This window comes from Lasioglossum baleicum, chromosome 11, assembly GCF_051020765.1.
Source record: "Lasioglossum baleicum chromosome 11, iyLasBale1, whole genome shotgun sequence".
NCBI classification, from domain to species: Eukaryota; Metazoa; Arthropoda; class Insecta; order Hymenoptera; family Halictidae; genus Lasioglossum; species Lasioglossum baleicum.
In genome coordinates, this window is record NC_134939.1 from 13,548,076 (window position 1) to 13,566,369 (window position 18,294).

The 18,294-nt window shown below is 44.4% G+C and overlaps 1 protein-coding gene across 6 annotated transcripts in view; it reads left to right on the forward strand.

Moving 5' to 3' along the window:
• The first annotated feature begins 27 nt into the window (after positions 1 to 27).
• The window catches only part of LOC143213508 (paired box protein Pax-6), an 87,859-nt gene continuing 69,592 nt past the window's right edge, over positions 28 to 18,294 (forward strand). For 2 of the 6 annotated variants that reach the window (XM_076433423.1, XM_076433422.1), the window contains exons 1-2: positions 28 to 906; positions 8,118 to 8,241. In XM_076433423.1, the coding sequence (XP_076289538.1) occupies positions 8,229 to 8,241 (13 nt within the window). In that variant the 5' untranslated portion in view covers positions 28 to 906; positions 8,118 to 8,228. The remainder of the gene's footprint in view (positions 907 to 8,117; positions 8,242 to 18,294) is intronic. The other 4 variants (XM_076433421.1, XM_076433420.1, XM_076433424.1 and 1 more) reach the window with 3 other exon arrangements.

An 18,294-nucleotide genomic window follows, 5' to 3' on the forward strand; every position in this document is an offset into this window, starting at 1 on the left:
CGCAAGGGTGGTGGTGGTAACGGTGCCCTCCGCCCATTGGTCCGACGTACGTCGAGGTACCAACACGAATCGCGGGGTCGCAAGCACGACCCAACGAGAGTCCGCAAGTCGGTGCGTGCCAGTCCGTGCGTGTGCTTTACCTAATAATATTTCCACGGCCAGGAGTGCCCGCTAGTGCCCGCTTTTCTCGTCTCTTCGTCGATTTTAGCCCTCTCGCTCGCCCCTAACTTTACCTCGCTCCTCTGTCTCTCTCTCTCTCTGTCTCTCTCTCTCTTTCTCACACAGACAAACACACACTCTCTCTTTCTCTCTCTCTCTCTTTCTCTCTCTCTCGTACCACGGCCACTCTCGAGAGCCAAGAAAGCAGAAGAATCACGCTGCAGAGCAGCACGTGTGCTGCGCTCGTGCGGATCGTACAAGCCACCCCCGGCTTACACAGTTGCTCGAAACGATCAGCGTAAAATTGTTGCGAGCAATTACCCGACCGACCACATTTCGAACTGCACGATTTTCCCGCGACCGGTTCCGTTATCGGTGACGAATAAAAGTGCGGCACAGGAGCGCCGGGACTCTACGATTTCTTCGTCCGAGAAACGTCTCGACCGGACTGAGAGATTATTCGTTTCGAGATCGATCGAGATCGGTCGCGTTTCATGACATTACACGTTCGGTCGCGTCGATGGTCGTGTTCGTTCTCCGAGTTTAGTGCATACTGGACACGCGAGTGACTGTTCGACGAGCGACGTACCCCGTACGACGATCCGCCACGGTTCGTCCCGACGATTCGTGAAAACTGTGAATAAGTACGCGGTTGTGTCACGGCATCACGTTGCTCAGGGATTCCTCCTCGTGCTGGTTCCTCCGCAAGCCGATCCCGGAGGCAGCGTCGGCCGACGGCAGCTTTTGGTACGTAGTCACGTGGACCGCTATCCACACCGCAACAACTTTTCATGCTCTCGTAGAAGAGAACCGACGAGTCGCGAACTTTCGCCGAACCTCCTGGTTCGCCGTCTGGTTTAACTCGCGTGTCGTCGGCGCGCAACGCTTTGGGAATCGCGTCTCTGTCGCCGGAAAGTGGCTGCACCGAAACACGGAAACCGGATTTCAATTTTTGAAATTGGTCGACACGAACGCGGGGCCTTCGAACTTGCATTTTTCGAGCGTTAGTAACTCACTCGCGCTTCACTTTCTACATAACTGGTTACATGGAAATTTATATATCAATCTGATATAATTTTCATTCATTATTCACGCTAGAAACACTAAACTTCAAGTTTTGAGATTGCAATTCGAAGTTAAATTGCACACGTTGTTCTGAATCGTCCGTAGAAAACGCACGGAGCTCTTCCTGCGCAAACTGTGAACCGAGCATTTACATTTAGTCCGCGGATTTTATAAGAAAGACGGCTTGATCGAACACAGAAATATGAAGACATTAGAATAATCTAGTGATGTTGTTATATTATTTCCGACTTTCCGCAAGATCCGCAGTCTGTTTACACCGAATGATATTTAAACTATCCGCAGTTGGAAAAACGTATTAGATTCAGGTACAATAGACTCCCACATAACGCGATGATGAAAAATTGTTTAAAATTACTGTGCATCTTCCGTGGCAGTAAGCGTACAGTCTTACGCAATGTTTCGTACATGTACCACTGTTCACAATATTGTGTTCATTATTAAATATGCTGGTATCTAATCAGTTACTAAACAATTAAGCATTGTATGAGGTATTACATCAATTTCATATTCGTACAAAGAAAGATATTAATATAGAATGGAATTATTCTAGCTAGGAAGAAACGTTTAATTTTCCAGTTAAAATAGCTCCGAATGCAAAGAGTTAAACAGTCCTTTTAACACTAAACCTACTACACTAAACCTACTAGACTTTGTGCGGCTCCCATCATAATATTTACACAATCAATTCTTATAGAATCCATTTTGTTATTTCAATAATTGTAAAATAATAAATCTGGAACCGGTCATCTTGACCGGTGGTAGTAGGTTTATTGTTAAACAAGTTTCTAGTCGCGTTATAAATATGGGAGTCTACTGTAGGACCTTCCGACGTGCCAAACAAGAGTCTCCGAAGAATCTTGGTTCTATGAAACTAACGTGTACCCTGTTCCGCAAAGAGTGAATAAATTTGGCTTTTGAATTGATAATACAAGGGTGTTACCGAAACCCGCGACACCGTTGGCAGGGAACGAGATTGTGAAAAGTCTGGGCAGGAGGGTTGACAAGGTAGTTGACAGACTCGTTAGCGGGCGCGAAAGAGATGTTTTTGCCGGCGGGCCTGGTTAATCGGTTTTCAGAGATGAACCTCGCGACGTTAAATACTGGCGTCCCGACATCTCGACGACGTCCCTTTGGTTCCGAAAGGAACCCCTCCGTCGCTTGTCTTCTCGCTTAATAGTCGGTATCAGAGCGCGACGCGCGCGTTTGCGAATACATACACGGTGTGCGAGGATGCAGATTGCACGACCGTACCGTATAATACAGCTTAAGTGGCACAATGCAGCCTGTATACGCGCGCTATATCGGAGATGAATGTGATTGAACGATACGTTGAGTTCTGTTGTCTGCGTTTCACCGTTTCTCTCGGTAACGAGAGAGCGAATAAGAGAGAACAAGCGAGCAACGATGACTTCGTCGATCCCTTCACCGGTTCCGCGTTCTCTCTGCCACCCTCTTCGTGTCTTTCGCCCAGCTCCCGTGTACAGTATTATGGTGTAATTAGGCAATAGACTACATGACTCGCCGTGTAAAATCCGCGGGAGTGAATGACGTCCCGTATCCGACGTCGCGATGAATGCTTCCCAGCCCGTACAAGTGTGGACACCCCGCGGTGACATTCGACGCGCGCATTGTCAGCAAGCCTTTCCGACTCGACGAGGGTTCGTTGTTCGGGGTTTTCTAGTAGTTTTCGGTTTCGCTGAATGCAAACTGTTTTGTGCGCTTCGCCTCGCCTCGCGTCGCGTCGGACGAACGTCGATCCGCACCGACGAATGTCGAACTGTCGGACCACTTATTTCCTCGAGTGCTACAAGAAGGGACTGCTACGGAGCGTTCGAGGGCAACTTAGGTAATAGCACCGCGTCCGATCGACGGCTGGATCAATCGATCAAAGTAGGGTTATCTGTTTCCATGGGGGAGACGATCCTAGACATTTTCTACCCCCTCGAACGTCTAGGTTCATTTTTTATTCTTTTTTTGAACGATTTAAGGGGGTATTCTCCGTTCCAGGATTGCAGAGGTGCGGGACGCGCCTTCTCATTTCTGGACAATGCAAAGATAATGCAAAAAGACCTCCTTAAGAACGAATAACTCTTTCAAAATTGTACCCAACAGCTAGGGTTGTCAGAAATGTTTTATCCAAATATAGAAGAAGTAGTGAAAACTGCAATTATGTATATGAGATAGGCTCAAAATATAGGAGTTCAAGTAAAACAGGTACACAGCACATTTTAAACTTTTTTATTCAAAGATTTTTGAAAATTCAGATATGATATAGGAGATCAAGTTCAAATATAGAAGACTCATATCAAATATAGAAGATCTGGCAACCCTACCAACAGCTTCAGCTTTTCTGAGAGGTTAGAATCATTACTTTACTACCTACTGTGTAAATCATTCTTTTTAAGGAAGGAAAACAGAAAGATAACGATTATTAAATTATTATCTGGACCTGTCACAAACAAAGGTGCCGCCTGCACCAGCAAATACTCATTTTGCCTCGAAGTAGTTATCACACTGAATAAAAATTAATTTATGTTGGAGTCACGTAATGTTCCATGTAAACAGTTACGTAGAAAATGGAGTGCGAGTGACCGAAGGTTAAGAATCAGTTCGGACGATTTATAAAGATCCTAGGAGAAGAATAGCGCGGTATAGACACTGAATCGACGGTAGCGGAGACGCGAGGAGAATATTGAAGAGTTTCCCTGTAAATATCGCCGAGGCAAATAATATTTTTTTTTATAGCAAGAGGAATATCGCATTAGTTGCCTGCGATGACGCCGCGAAGGCGGAAGCGGTGATTTTCCTCTGGCAACGCGGAATTTCATTAACGTAAATCCTTGTACACGGCTGAAGAGGCTTCCGCAAGATCTATAATCGTTTAACAGCCAGTTAACTGTTCGCGTTATTAACGTGTCGTTAAACACTGGTGAATCGTATAAATGTTACACACGTGCGCGCATTAACATTGAACCAATAAAATCTTCCTCTCTGTTCGTTGGCTGGGCAAAAATATTGCCACGATAGTAATTCATCCCTGATTCTTCGAACACGAAACAGAATTAAATTCCGGTCTGTGTTTCTACGAATAATGAATTGTCTAAGTGGATCGGAGACAATGGTTTAGAAGAACATTCCCATGCCGACGGAGAAGGGGGTTGCTTTTGCTATTGAATCGAATAAATGCTGCGTTTACGGTGGCGTCTGATGAAATTATTAATTAATACACGTAAGCGAAATAGAACGACGCGGTGGCGGAAGTCACTGCGTAAGGCAGCGGAGGGGATGAGAGAGGGAACGGGGGAACGCGAGAGCGGGCGAGCAGTTAATTCCTGCGGGCTTCGACCGTGTACTACGGGGTTGGATTTAGAGTGTGACGGTAATGGTGGGTAGTGGTGGTCGTGGTGGTGCCATTAACAGTGTTTCGCCGGAAATGTAAAGCATAATGCGCCGGTAGCTGGTGGATATGGAACCTATTACCATCCGCGTGTATAATACCAAGCTCTCCCGGTGTTTCGCGTTGTTACCACGCGCCGCAAAGAACTTGAAGGGCTGTAGAACGCGGCTCGAATAATTGTCCCGGCGAAACTTGCGCGGAAGACTTTACAAGCCCGTTCATCAGTCACACTTTGTTCGCTGAATTACGATGAAGCCGGATCGGTGACAGGGAGGATCAGTTCAGCTGGCTTTATCATATCTAACCCTCTAGCCGCCGGGAGCGAGCTGCCACCACGTCATTTCTGGGAGAAAAGAAACCTCCACTCGACACGTCTACTCATTAACAGGGCTGCAAACTTTTCTGTAAATACTTCAGCTCTATCCGCACTTCGGACGCGTTCAGTTATTTGTTATTATACAGCGGATTTGATGCATTTACCACGAAAATGATTGGTGTAATTTAACCATCGTCCGTCCTCCTGTCAATTTGACACAGTTTCCCTGAAATAAGTTTTACTGTTCTGTTATTTGCAGGTAAATTTTCCCGAAACTTCATTACTTTCATGTTCTCAATGTGAAACATGATCAGAAAACCCGAGATGTAAAGGTTAACTTATCAATTTGAATAAGAAAACAAATCCGCTGTCTATTCATTATTTTCTAACAACCGAAGAAGTTTCACGAATCTATTCTTCCATTTATGCCAGAATCTTTTCTTCAGAGTCGGAAATAAATAAGAATCGTATTAAATTCGGTGGAACTTTATACACCGGCATTTTTTGAAAGTGTTTAGAAGCCGTAAATGCATAAACATCCGCATTCCAACTGGCATTTTGCATGAAATGTGATCGGTAAAAGTACTGCGTAGATTTGTCCGGTGAACGGAGCAGATCCGACCTCGGATTCGATTTTTGCGTTAATAGTGCTCCGACGCGATGCAAATTAGCAAAGACAGAGAGCCGAGTCGGAGTTTACTAAATCGACAGCTTGGCGTCTTGTAAACACAAGCCAGCGAGATCTTGTTTGCGCTCAGTCGCGCATAATCCGAGGTAATCCCCTTGCACAATATGCGAGTGCGATGTACTTTTCTCCCTTCCCGCGACACTTCTTCTTTTTACTGTCGCCCCCCCTCGCTCCTCCGCCCTCTTTGCTTCAAATCCCCTGTCACGCGCATCTCGTAATTTTTCCTCCCTTCGAGACCAACAAACGAAGTACGAAACGGAACATTATATCCGAACGCGCGTCTCTCAACGTGGAATATAATTACGAAACGAAAATGTCTAATTACCATTCTCCGGAACGTTGATATCAACCCTTAACACTCGAGTGGTGGCTCTGAGAGAGGCGACACTAACAATTGCTGTACGATCATTCAAAATATTCTTTTCATTGTTACATATGCTGGTATGTAATCAATTATTAAACATTTAAGTATTGTACGAGGTATTATATCAATTCCATATCTGTAAAATGAAGAAAACCATTTAATTTTCTTGAATCTTGAATGTCGCCCTTCCAGTGCAAAAAGTTAAAAGTTCAAATAATATCGAATAAAAATTAGACGAGTCAAATCAATCAATTATTCTTAAGAACCTAAATCATGATTATTAACCCTGACGATTTCGCACTGTAAAAAAGATTGCACAGAATAACAAGAATCTGGGTGGAAATAAATGTCTTCATTTTCGAATTAAAATTGCTCCGAGCTAATCCGTCGAGAAGCATCCTCTCGGATCGACCAATGTCGAATGATCGATTCACCTTGTGCCCCGTACAATCGTGCTGAATAAACTATTGTGTTGAGATCCGTAGTCGCGTTTTGTTTCGCGTACCATGAGCGCTCGTCCGCCGGTCCCATTGAGACAGCCTCCCTCTGTCGTCTGCGCTCCGACACGCATTGAAAAAAATAACCATTCCAGGATTTAATACCCTTAATTAGCTGATTAGCAGCGCGCTTTCTCTTGACCTCGCAAAGAGACCACCCTGTGTCGTTTGAACGCTGTTCTTCTATTTCTGTGATCTCTTCGTCCCGACCAAAGTATTATTCGCTGTTTTCCTTTGGATAAAAGTAAATCAGTCACTACTCCCGCTGGGAATCGTGAATTTTTATTCATAATTCCCGAGAACCGAGTTCGATCCGTTTGTGCGCTAATTATTGCACCGTCGAGCTTGTTCCCGACCCTTATCGTCGCTTCCAAACGATACACGTTTTCTCTTTCTCGCTTGTATTCCGGCGCGGTGACGGGTTTAGTGGGCGGTACACGTGTAAGTGAGCGTAGCGAGAGAATCATCTGCAGGGAGAGAAGAGAGAGAGAGAGAGAGAGAGAGAGAGAGAGAGAGGGAGAACACGAGGCCGAGGTAATTACGACACTCGAGGCGGCGAGCGTCGCGGTGCGCGCCGTTCAAAACGAGACCTCGTGTATCTAAGCTTTTAAAAGGGATTTCGCGTCCGCAGAGAAACGCCATTATGCCGTTAAGCTCTCTCGTAGGAGAAGCGATGCCGATTCTTTTGCTCAACAAGTCGTGCCCTTTCCACACCGGAGCTCGTTACGATGGAGCCAATTAGAACGGAGAGACACCTTTTCAATGTTAGAGGGGAATATCGTGCCGCGGTAATTACGATCTTTCTTGTCATTGAGCTCGATGAAAGCATATTAATTAGGCGTGACTGTCGATATCGTCTGAATGCAAACCGATATCGGGGAAAATAAAGCCCGCGATGATTTCCACGCAACTTCTACCACCGTGCTCGCGATTGTACGTTTTATTTCGAGAAATCTACAATTTTCTGGCCAACACGCGGAACCCGCGATCGTAACGTAGCTCAGCGGCCCCGATCGAGAAGTTCAGTGACATTTTGCTATAACTTTTATGCAGAATATTGTGATTTATACAAAATGAAAATTGCCTGCACCGATTGCAAGAAATGAAAACTAAATTGAATGTCGCTTCTTCTCGTAATGATCTTAATAGAGGAGAAATTACACATTGACATCTTCAATTTGTATAATTCTTCAACAATTTCGAATCTCGTATACTCCATTTTGATTCATTGTAGGCAAAATGTCACGGAATTGTCTGACTTCAATTTCCGTGGCTTCTAATCGGTCAAAGACACTCGAATCACACTTGCGCACCGATACGCAAACGACACGAATTTACACAGGTGGCTGACGTCGCGGACATATTTTTGGAACTAGAACGAAACTAATCGCAGTGCCGGAAGGTCGACTCGTCCATACCTCTGTACGACTTCGACGTGGTGCGGAGACTTTTGTATTTAAGTGTCAATTCAAGTTTAACGGTATACGAATCAAGAACAGGAAGATTCGATCAGTCGCGAACCTAGCCGCGGAAGATCCGAGATATCCGGTACGACGAATGATTCGAGATATGTCTGCTCTTGGATGATGATGGAAACTTTTTTGTTTTAGTGACCGGAAGTGCCTAAAAGCCCGAAGATTCTGCCTTCGCAGCAGCTTGGCGCTGCGGTCGCTCCATGGCCGGGCGCCACCGGCCTCCTAGCCTCTGTCACCGCTGACGATATGGCACACAAAGGTAAATTGATCTACTCTCAATTTTCTTATTCCGCCACGAAGATCGTTCAATCCTACAAGAAAAACTCAGAATCTTCGAGGGCAGCATTTTTCAGAAAGCTACCACAGTCTTCTGTTACAATTCTGGACGAAAGAATAAGACGCTGTGCATATTTCTACATTGCGTGTATTCGAAACAAGGAAATGTGCATTTTGTACGTTGTATGTGTTGCGTGTCATCTCTAGAGCGATTTTACTCGAGTTGGAGGAAAGTATAAGGCTTATTCTCCACTCAAAGTTGCACACAACACATAGCACGTGCAAAATGCACATTTCCTTGTTTTGAATATAATACACAAACATGCATAGCGTCTTATCCTTTCGTCCAGCAGTGTAATATTCGCAACGAGTCTCGGGACCGATCGGAAAAAGTGAAACGAAACGTTGTGCGGGGGCCCGCGATCTGAACTCCAGGAATATACCCGTGAAGCCGAATCGAAACGTCCGAGAATCAAGAGGGAGACGTTCGGTTGATGGCTAAGGCGTTTAACCCCATTAGTCCTGAATGGAAGTTCGGTCGTCTCTCTTTCTCTCGGACTTTCGAAGTTTCCATCGCCGTTCCGTACGGTGTGTCGTTCGCTCTCGCGCTTGCTCGAGCTCTCTTAACACGAGGGTACAAAGAGGATGAACAGACGACGTCTCAAGGCTTTCTAAAGCCGGCAGGCTCTTGCCTGAAACTGGCTGCTCACTTCACGTATTGATTTCCATTCTCTTACGCCTTCCAACACTCGCCCCTTTCCGCGGCTTCTGTCGGCCCTTGCGCGAAATCATCCCCCTGCCACCCACCCCCCTTAGCCCGATAATCGTGGACGATCGCGCGAACTCTGTCCCCGCTTGCGAACAAACTCGAACCTTTTCGGCGCATCTTCGCGCGCCTATCGTCGCTCGGCTGATTCGCGTCCACGCTAATTAGTGGACGGTCATTTTAGTGATCGAAGCGGGCAATATATCCGTGGTTGTAAAGGAAAACATGGCATGCCACAATTTGCCGTGCATTCTTGTTCGACAATTAAACAAACTTACGTGCTTTGTTTTATACTGCATTTCTTATAGTGCATATTCTACGGTGTTAAACGCGTCTGACTCGTGATAAAGATTCTGATAAAAATGTATGTTGCTAATCTTTAGACTGCGGATTTTATGCATTTATGACAAAAATGGATACGTACAATTTAAAACAGTGGAGGTATTAAAAAGATTTAAGGACACCAGTGTGTTAGTTTCACCTGAATAAGATAATTGAAAGAAGAATGACATTTTTATTTGGCTCCTGTGTCTTGCAATCAATGCAAATATTTTTTATTTTGCATAAAGATCCGCAGTCTACTAATCTCCTTTAAACCGAAATAATTTTGGTTTCGTTAATGTCCAGCTATTGGAGAACGTATACCCATACAATAGATACAAATTTTCTCCTTTTTTAGGAAATTATGATCTACAAAAAAGTTCTAATCACTGAAACTGTAAAATAAATCGTAGGGCATGGGGTTAAATAAATAGCGTGTACCACTGGTGGACGTGTTAATTGAGTATAGGATTTGTGTACTTACCAGAAAGAAAGTCAAATTCGCAAAGCTCAAAAAGATATCGTGAAACGTCTTTAAAGTGAAAGAAGTATGTGACATGCGGAGTTCTTCCTTGCAAGCACAGATGTACGCACACTGATCGCAGCTTTTCGATTGAACAGCGAGGCAGTTGGGAAGTTCTGTTTGGCGATTGCAAATAAGGAAAAACAGGGAGGAATCGGAAGGTGACGCGTTAAATGGTCGGTACGAGTTAAATCATCGAAGAATCTACAAGTGAGCGAGCGGAACGGGAATCTGTGCGCGATGCTCGAAAATCCACGAGTTATCTGACCGAGTGCGGCTCAGTGGGGTGTGTAGCGTTAAGTTGGCGTTAGCTCATCGAATTGCTTCGGTGGAACGACGTCGGCCGCGATGCCAAGAGACGAGGGTTTTGATCGATCGTACGTACAAATCGTATTTCCGGTTCCTCCACGCGACGAGAACAAATCAGGTTGTCTATTTTTTCGACCGCCTGCCTGTGCACCCGATCTTGCGGCACCTTCGCGCGGTGTACCGAACGGCCATTCTAGGTGGAAAAGAATTCTACGTGTCAGATGTGACGTCGTTGTAACGCGGAGATCTGAATCTTTGATTTGATGGTAATTTGAATGACGAGTAAAATTTTTGCTAGAGTCCCTCGCTAGAGTCCCTCCGTATCAAATCCCTCTGTAACGGTCAGGAAGACATTTCCGGAAATATTCCCAAGATCACATTTAACGAAGTTTTTGGGTCCATTCATGTTCACGGCTACATATAGCTGGCGAGGTACTTCGTTAAGAAACTTCATGACTAACGACGAAGAGTTGGTTGTAATTTCTGGCGAGAGTTTCGAAAGTTTGACAAGTTTTCGCGTTCCCGTGGCGTTCACGAAACGAGAACTCTACAAATTCAGTAATTAATTTGCTAATGGATCATAACGGTAATAACTTTGCCATCCAAATTTCTAATTACATTCTCAATAGAAATACCTTCTTGCGTGCCGGGGCTAACGGACACGAAAATTAAACGAATATCGCCGTGGAACTGGAAACGACTTAGGAGCAATCCCAGGATGAAGATATTTCTTTTTCTTTTTTTTTTTTGAGCAAACAACGATCGTTGTCGCTCGTGTACGAAGTGCTACGGTAAAATCCTGTCGCGCGTAAAGCCCGCGTATTTCTCGAGCCGTAGCACGCAATTCGTTTTTTTATTATCGCGCGCACATATTCTCCGGGCGCGTTGCTTCCTCGAGGGTCGAAGGGAAAAGGAAAATACATGAGCGATAAAAAGGGAACTGACGAGACAAGAGGTCGAGAGAGGATGCACCTTAAAAATGTCTGGTCGTCGCGAGAAGAACGGACAAGAGCGCCTCTTTGATCCTTCAGCCATATTTCCTCGGACGTCCTGGAAAGGTATCAGGCTTTCTCATTCAATTAATTCGTAACTGCCCCCACATAAAAATGCCGACACCCTCTCCTGTTCTTTTACGCCGAACGAAACGGGGGATGGTAGAGGTGGCCGGGAGAATTCTACCTTCAAAGCTCGCCACCTCTATCCGACAGTACCTTCGCCGGGGTAGCTTCCTTCTCGGCTCTCTGTCTCTCTCACGCCGATTCTTCTTTTTCCTTCCGTTTCTTTTCTTCTCTATTTCTTTCTCTCCCGTTTGCTCTCTTTTCTCCGCCGTCGGTTCGCGGAGCAGAGCGGTGCAGAGCGGAGCAGAGCAGACCGACGCGACACTCGTCCCTGAAGAAATGTTAACGTGTTTGTGCAGAGAACAGTTGCTGCTCTCGTTTCTTAGGCGAACCGGACGAGGTTATCCTTTTGTTTTTGTCTCGCCGCGCCGCCTCTCGTTCTCTTTTCTCTCGTTTCCCTTCTTTTTTCCAGCGAACTCTCCCCCGAACTCCTCCGACTCCGGATAGAACCCGCTCTCTCGCCTCGTTTGCGATCCCGAAAGACTCCCGAACGTCGTTACGATTACGTGACAATTAACGCCGCTTTGTGCTCCGCTCGCTTCTCAAAAAGTACCTCTCGCGAATTGGAAAAGAAAATACGCGAATACCTGCCTTCCCATTTCTCGTTCTCTCCTATTTGTAATTGCTATTCCGATTAGCCTGTTCGACGAATCTGTCCCTCGGTGTCAACTCGTAAAAAATAACAAGGGAAACAGTTATTTTTCGATGTAGTGCATCTGCGGATCTTGGAAAATGCTACAATATAAATTTCGACAGAGTTTAGTACGAGTTTTTCTCGTTTCAGATTTACAATGACTATTCGTCTACAAAAATTGCAAATTACATAAACATCTAAACGTCTAGCTATGTGTTTCGTATTGGAAAATAAAAGTCACGAAGTTTCGGACAAATTTACCTAGAAGTAACAGAACAGTATGGAAATAACAGTGTTGAAATTGACACGAGGGACGGACGAGGGTTATTCAATCCTACCGTTTCTGTTTGGAAAGTTTCAGTAGGGTTGATCGTAGGGCAAGAGGATAATTTGATTTGGTAGCTGTTTCGTTAGGAGTAAATTGTCGCTCGCATTCCGAGGGAAAAGAAAGGACTGTTAATTGATAGGATCGCGAGAGAGAGGAGACCGTCGAAGACGAGGCCAGGTTCAGACAGAGAAACTCCTGCTCCACGGCGCGCCGCACCGGTTGAAATAGTCGGACAGAAGTGTACGCCTTGCATCAAGTGTATTCGACTGTAAAATTCCCTCTTCAAACAGAAACGGGTGGCTGGCACATTTCGGCGGGTGGCTTGGTCCACCCTGAAAAAGATGGGAGACCGCGCGCGCGGAGGGTAGTTCCAAGGAATTCGTAGTCCAATACAGAGGCACAACACGGGTGGAGACTCGGAGAAAATTCACCGTGTACCCAGCACACGTACGAAATGGCTCGATAGATAGATAGCCGTAAAATCTACGGCTCTGCTTTCGTTCTTCGGCTCTTCCTCCCCTCTCTCTCTCTCTTTCTCTGCTGGTTGAGAGACAGAGAGAACACGAGAGCGATGGAGGCTCGTATGACGAGAGTAACATCGTATCTACAGGATACTTCTTCGAGACGCGATAGCGAAGAATGCGACGGAGAAACGTCCGATTCCTCCGAATATCAAAATACATAGCTGCTTCCATTAAATTCGGATGCTCTCAGACGGACGATAATTTTTTTAATACTGGACTACACGATTTGAACTTTCTTGAGAAGTTAGAGCAATTAGTTGACTACATACAGAGTTGTGCTAATTCAATTACATTGTAAATCAATTACACAATTGAACTACATTGTATTTCAATTATGCACGGTGTCTCAGCTGAAGGAGGTCACCTAAATAAAATATTTATGGCATAATTTAAATGGTATCGAAGGAGGAATATCATATTAGAACAATTTCTTTTGTCCGGTTATTTTTTCATAGCTTTTTCAAGGTCATCGTTATTTTTTTTAACGGGGAAACGAATTTTTTTTATTCGATCTTATAGCGGCCGAAAAAATACATTTGAATATGCTTAAGTCATTAACAAGATGGAATGAAAAAAGATATAAGTTTACCCGATAAAAAATAACAATGACCTTGAAAAAACTATGGAAAAAAATAACCGGACAAAAAAATTGTTCTTCTATGATATATATTTCTCCTTCGATACCATTTAAATTATGCCATAAATATTTTTTCTGTGCCATTAGAAAAAAAGGAGATAATTAGGTGGCCTCCTTCAGCTGAGACGCCCTGTATAGTAATTCAACTACGTCGTAACTGAATTATATCATTCAAACCTTTCAATTAATTCAATTACTAAGTATTTTAATCAGATGTGTAATTGAAATACAATATAATTCAAATACTGCTCTCTAAATTATAACTTTGAAGAAGTGCGATATGTTTGTATGTTTCTCTTTCATATACTTGTTTGCTGTCTATGCGGCGTAATTTCTATTCCTCGTCCTTCTTCGTAACACGTAACGCTATTTTCTAATTGTACTCCAATTGCAATTACGAATTACATTGTAATTTAATTGAGTGAAGATCTGAATTATAAATTACAATATGACTGAATTACAGTGTAGTTAAATTACCTTGTAATTATAATTCCTGGAGTAATTCAATTGTAATTCTGCACAACTGTGACTACATGTGAAAAGAAATCTGTTGAAAAATTGTAATTGGTCGGAATTGTATAGAAAATACTAGAAGTTGTATTTTGCAACCTTTTTATGTGAGCCTGTATTGAAAATTTAAAAAAATACGTTTTGTAGATCTGTGTCGATGATATGCGGGGAAAAACGACAGACATTTAAAGAAGTAAGAATCCGAAAATCGTGAAAAATTGCGATTTTCACCATCTTCAAACGGTCGCAGCTCGTTTAATTAATACAGTTGTGGGGTGACCAGTCCCATAATTAAACACTTTCATTTACTGAAAGGTGGTCACTCGCTGGACAGGTCACGAAGCGACAAGTTGCAGAAAAGAAATGCAGGACAAAATAGATCCTTCCACGAAAGTCGAGAGTCGAACTTGTACCATAAACGCGGGAGAAACTGTAAAAACTTGATTCGCGGGTATACGGGAGTTTTATGTAGTGTCAGGCTGATTTAATTGATGATTCGGAATGAAGCTCGGCGGGAAATGCGATCGTAAATCCGGACAAGAGGAGGTATTAAAGGGAACAACCAATCGCGCTGCGTCTTCCGGCCTGTTCGTCCACTTTTCCGCGTTAAATCAGTGAAACGATCGGCACATTATTCGCGACAGCCGAGGAGAATCCATGAAATTCCCATCGCAATAGCTCCACGTCCTGACAGTGGCGAGGGTCGTCGTCGGGCCACTAGTTCTTTTCTTTCATTGCGTTAATGAGCTTCCACGCTAAAGCGTCCTCCCTCCCGTTTCCATTACGGCCACCTTTCTTTTTCCGATTGAAAATAAAAACATTATTCGGACTTGGAAATTCGAATTTCACCGGGTGCAAGTGCCTCGCCGTGCAAATTGCATTCGACGGGCGCGACGCGACGCTATAAATCGCGCTAACTATAAATTCCCTTAACAACTTATCGACGGGGGCCATCGGGCTGATTGCCTCACCGGAGACAGCAGCGTGTAACAATTTGCTGTCTCGAGTTGTACACACGCACGAGTATGAGTTACACGACCGACGAATCCTTTTCGATAGAGCTAATAGATTCGGGATGGGGGACAAAAAAAGCACGATGGTTAGAGCACTGAATAAATATTTTGACAAACCGTTTCAGAGGGAGCAATGGTTTCGGGGTACCCACGGGTTCGTCGACAACTGTCGGTCTAATTTTCCCCTAAACATTTCCGGAGATTACATCGAATTCTCATTGTGCTCGTGCCTCGTGGCCGTCGGATTTGCTCTTTCAACGGTGGTCCGTGTAGTTTTTCGACGAAGGAAAACGGATATCCTTGGCCCCTACGAACCGATACAACGGAAAACAGCTAAAGCTTTCTCTCTCGAAATTAATTTGATTCGATTGCCCGGAGATTTGCGAACGAGTTCGCGATCCCGCGGAAGAAGATGCCACTTGAAACTGTTAAAAAATCGTCGACGCTCGATGATCGTCGACGGGAGTATCCGTATTTTCTCCTCGTCACGGTGGTAAGATCGAGCAAGAATCATCGAGAAATCTCCAATAAACGCTTATTGGTTTCCCCACATGTTCCCTGTTCTCTTTGAACGAACATTTATATTCGTTCGCTCGTTCACGTTGAAGTGCGCCTCGGTTCTTGGCGAAAACAAAACGGTGAAGTGCAATTTTCTGTTGCTCGCTCGTTTTCCCGGGGAAAATGGTCCGGCCGCGTGCAGAACGAGCGAAAAAGTGCGTGCGGATCGTTAGTAAACGCGAGTTAACAGGGCGATAATGACGTCGTTCAGTGAACCCGGTAGAATTTTCATCCGATTTTTTGAAAGGTTCATTTGTACGGGTTCACCGACTGTACACTTGCCCTCTCCGCGTCTCTTCCCCTCTTTCTTCGCCCTTCTCTCCCACTCTCGTCCGACCACCCATCTTTGTTTTCGTCGTTCTTCGCGTCTCGTGCTCGAACGTCGCTGTACACGCCACCGTTTAGAACATTTTTTCTGAAAAGGACCTCTCCACTGGTCCAGAGGTCCTCCTCCACTTCACTTTCTACGGGTTCAGGACCGTTCCGCGGCACAATAATAACGATTCCGCCCGCACACCTGCTCACAGAACCTCTTCAAACCTCGACAGCCACGACAGCTCGACCAATCCTGCCGAACCCCGGCTGACCCATATCCGTGTTTTCGCATAGGCTGCTCGCGTTCGCCGCGTTTCTCAACCGTCCTCGCGATCCTGCGTCGCGCAGTGGTCCTTTCCAATGATTTATCTGGCCAAAAAGCGATTTCAAAAATATGCTATATAGTCTAATAGCTTTTTTTTTCATTCAGGCACTCGTGAAGTGCTGAACTATATCGAAAGTTAGAGATTTTAAATGGGCAATAAGCATTTTTGTTTATATTATTCTTTTCACTGGAACAAGAAAAACACACAAAGGAAATAAGCAAAGCCTTTTTCAAGCTAAACCGTGGACATATGCTGTTACTTATAAATATTGGGTTGGCATGAAAGTAATTTCGGTATTTTGAGGTGAAATGAAACCGAATTATTTTGTTCAAGCGATGAGCTTTAGTCAATAAAATATTTTCTTATTTATTCTTTTTGGCAAAAGATCATCGAACAGAAGGGAAAATACTTTATTCATTAAAGTTCATTGCTTGAATAAAAACATTTTGGCCAGCTAAATCAATGGAAAGGGCCGCTCTATGCATCGGAAATGAAAATATTCGACGATTCGGAGGACCTCATCGAAATTTTCGAAGCGTCAGGACTAAGAATTGGGGTTCGACACTCCCCGACGCGGCCTCGTTCCACAACTAGATGTAGATCGACAGTTTTAGGAGGGCTATTCCCACAGCTGATCATTCCGATACGTGGACTAATTATGTCAAAGCCTTCACGGACAGGAATCCCACGGGAACAAGCGGCCCGCGCGACCACAATACCAGCCAGTCGATGTCATTGTGCACCTTGTACGATATTATATTGTGCTCGTACGCCTCTGTTAAAGGGCCCCCCTTCTCCTCGGCTTTTTATTTCCTGGCGCTGCGTGGCGGTACGGTGCGGCATGCAGTTCGACCCTTATTTCGGCATTTCTGCTTGGGGGCCTTTCTTGCATTTTTCGCCAATAACCAGCGAAAAAGGGGGTCCCAGAACGTTCCCGTGTCTCCGGCGTTCCGAACATATCGAGAAACGTCCCTCGCAAAACGTCGATCGCGATTAAGCTTCTCTCTTGCCACGCGGAGTAGCGCACAGACACTGGATCCACGTGGATTACGCCTTCGGAACACATGTCGCTCTGCATTGTCCGCGCCATTTTTTTCTTTCTCCCTTCTGTACGGTCGCACGATTCTCTGCCGCCTTTTATACACGAAATTTTCGACGACGTTCGGTGGTAACATTGTAGACTTTAGAGATTTATGACTGGACTGCGGATCTTCATGCAAAATAAAAATGTTCGTGAATTGCGGGAAGCAGAAGTAAAAGAAAAATTCATTTTATCCCCTGATGGATTTGTCGAATCTTTTATATTTCACCCAACCAACTTTTTCATAAATGCATAGAGGTGTGCAGTCCATTTATGACACTACTGTTGTGTACGAAACACGTGAACTATGTATTAGATTGGCAACTAAATTCGCGGCCTTTTGTTTCGTAATTCTTTTATTGTATCATTATAATCTCATTCAGTATACAACACCATTCCTTTTGAACTGTATATCATTGGAAAGCTCTGAATTTTGCGATTAATTTGATATAAAATACTCGTGCTTAAAAAATGTATACATATAAATGGCTTCGTTTGAGAAAATGTGGAGGTCGCAAACTTAATTGCCAACCTAATAGTAAGAAATTAAAGATACGTGTACACGGATTTGTGAATACGGATCCGTTCGGCGGATGCGTTTATGTTTGTCTATCGAAGTCTTTTTGACTCTCTCAAACGAAAAAAGTAAACGCATCATTCGTGCCGAATGGATTTCATTCACGGATCTGTATTAATCATTAATAGACTGTGGATTTTATGCATTTATGATAAAAATGGGTAGGCCTAATCTCTGACAGTAAAAGAATTTGAAAAATTTAAATATACGCAGTCTAATCATTACGCGGATTGAGATCCGGATTTAGCTACACGTGTATTTACACGTGTAATAGGGATCTCTAGTAACCATGACGGATCGTGCCGTTTCCCGAGGCTCGTCGAGGACGAAAAGCAAGGAGACAGGCCGTGGCCCATTCGTTTCTCGTCTTTGTTATCGGTGGATCCTCGATACCGGTTGCCGATGTGGAGATAACGAAGGTAAGCGGCGCTGACTAGCGATGCCGGTCCAAGCCTCGCTCTCGCAGAAGTACCTACGTCGTGTAGGTACTACGGTA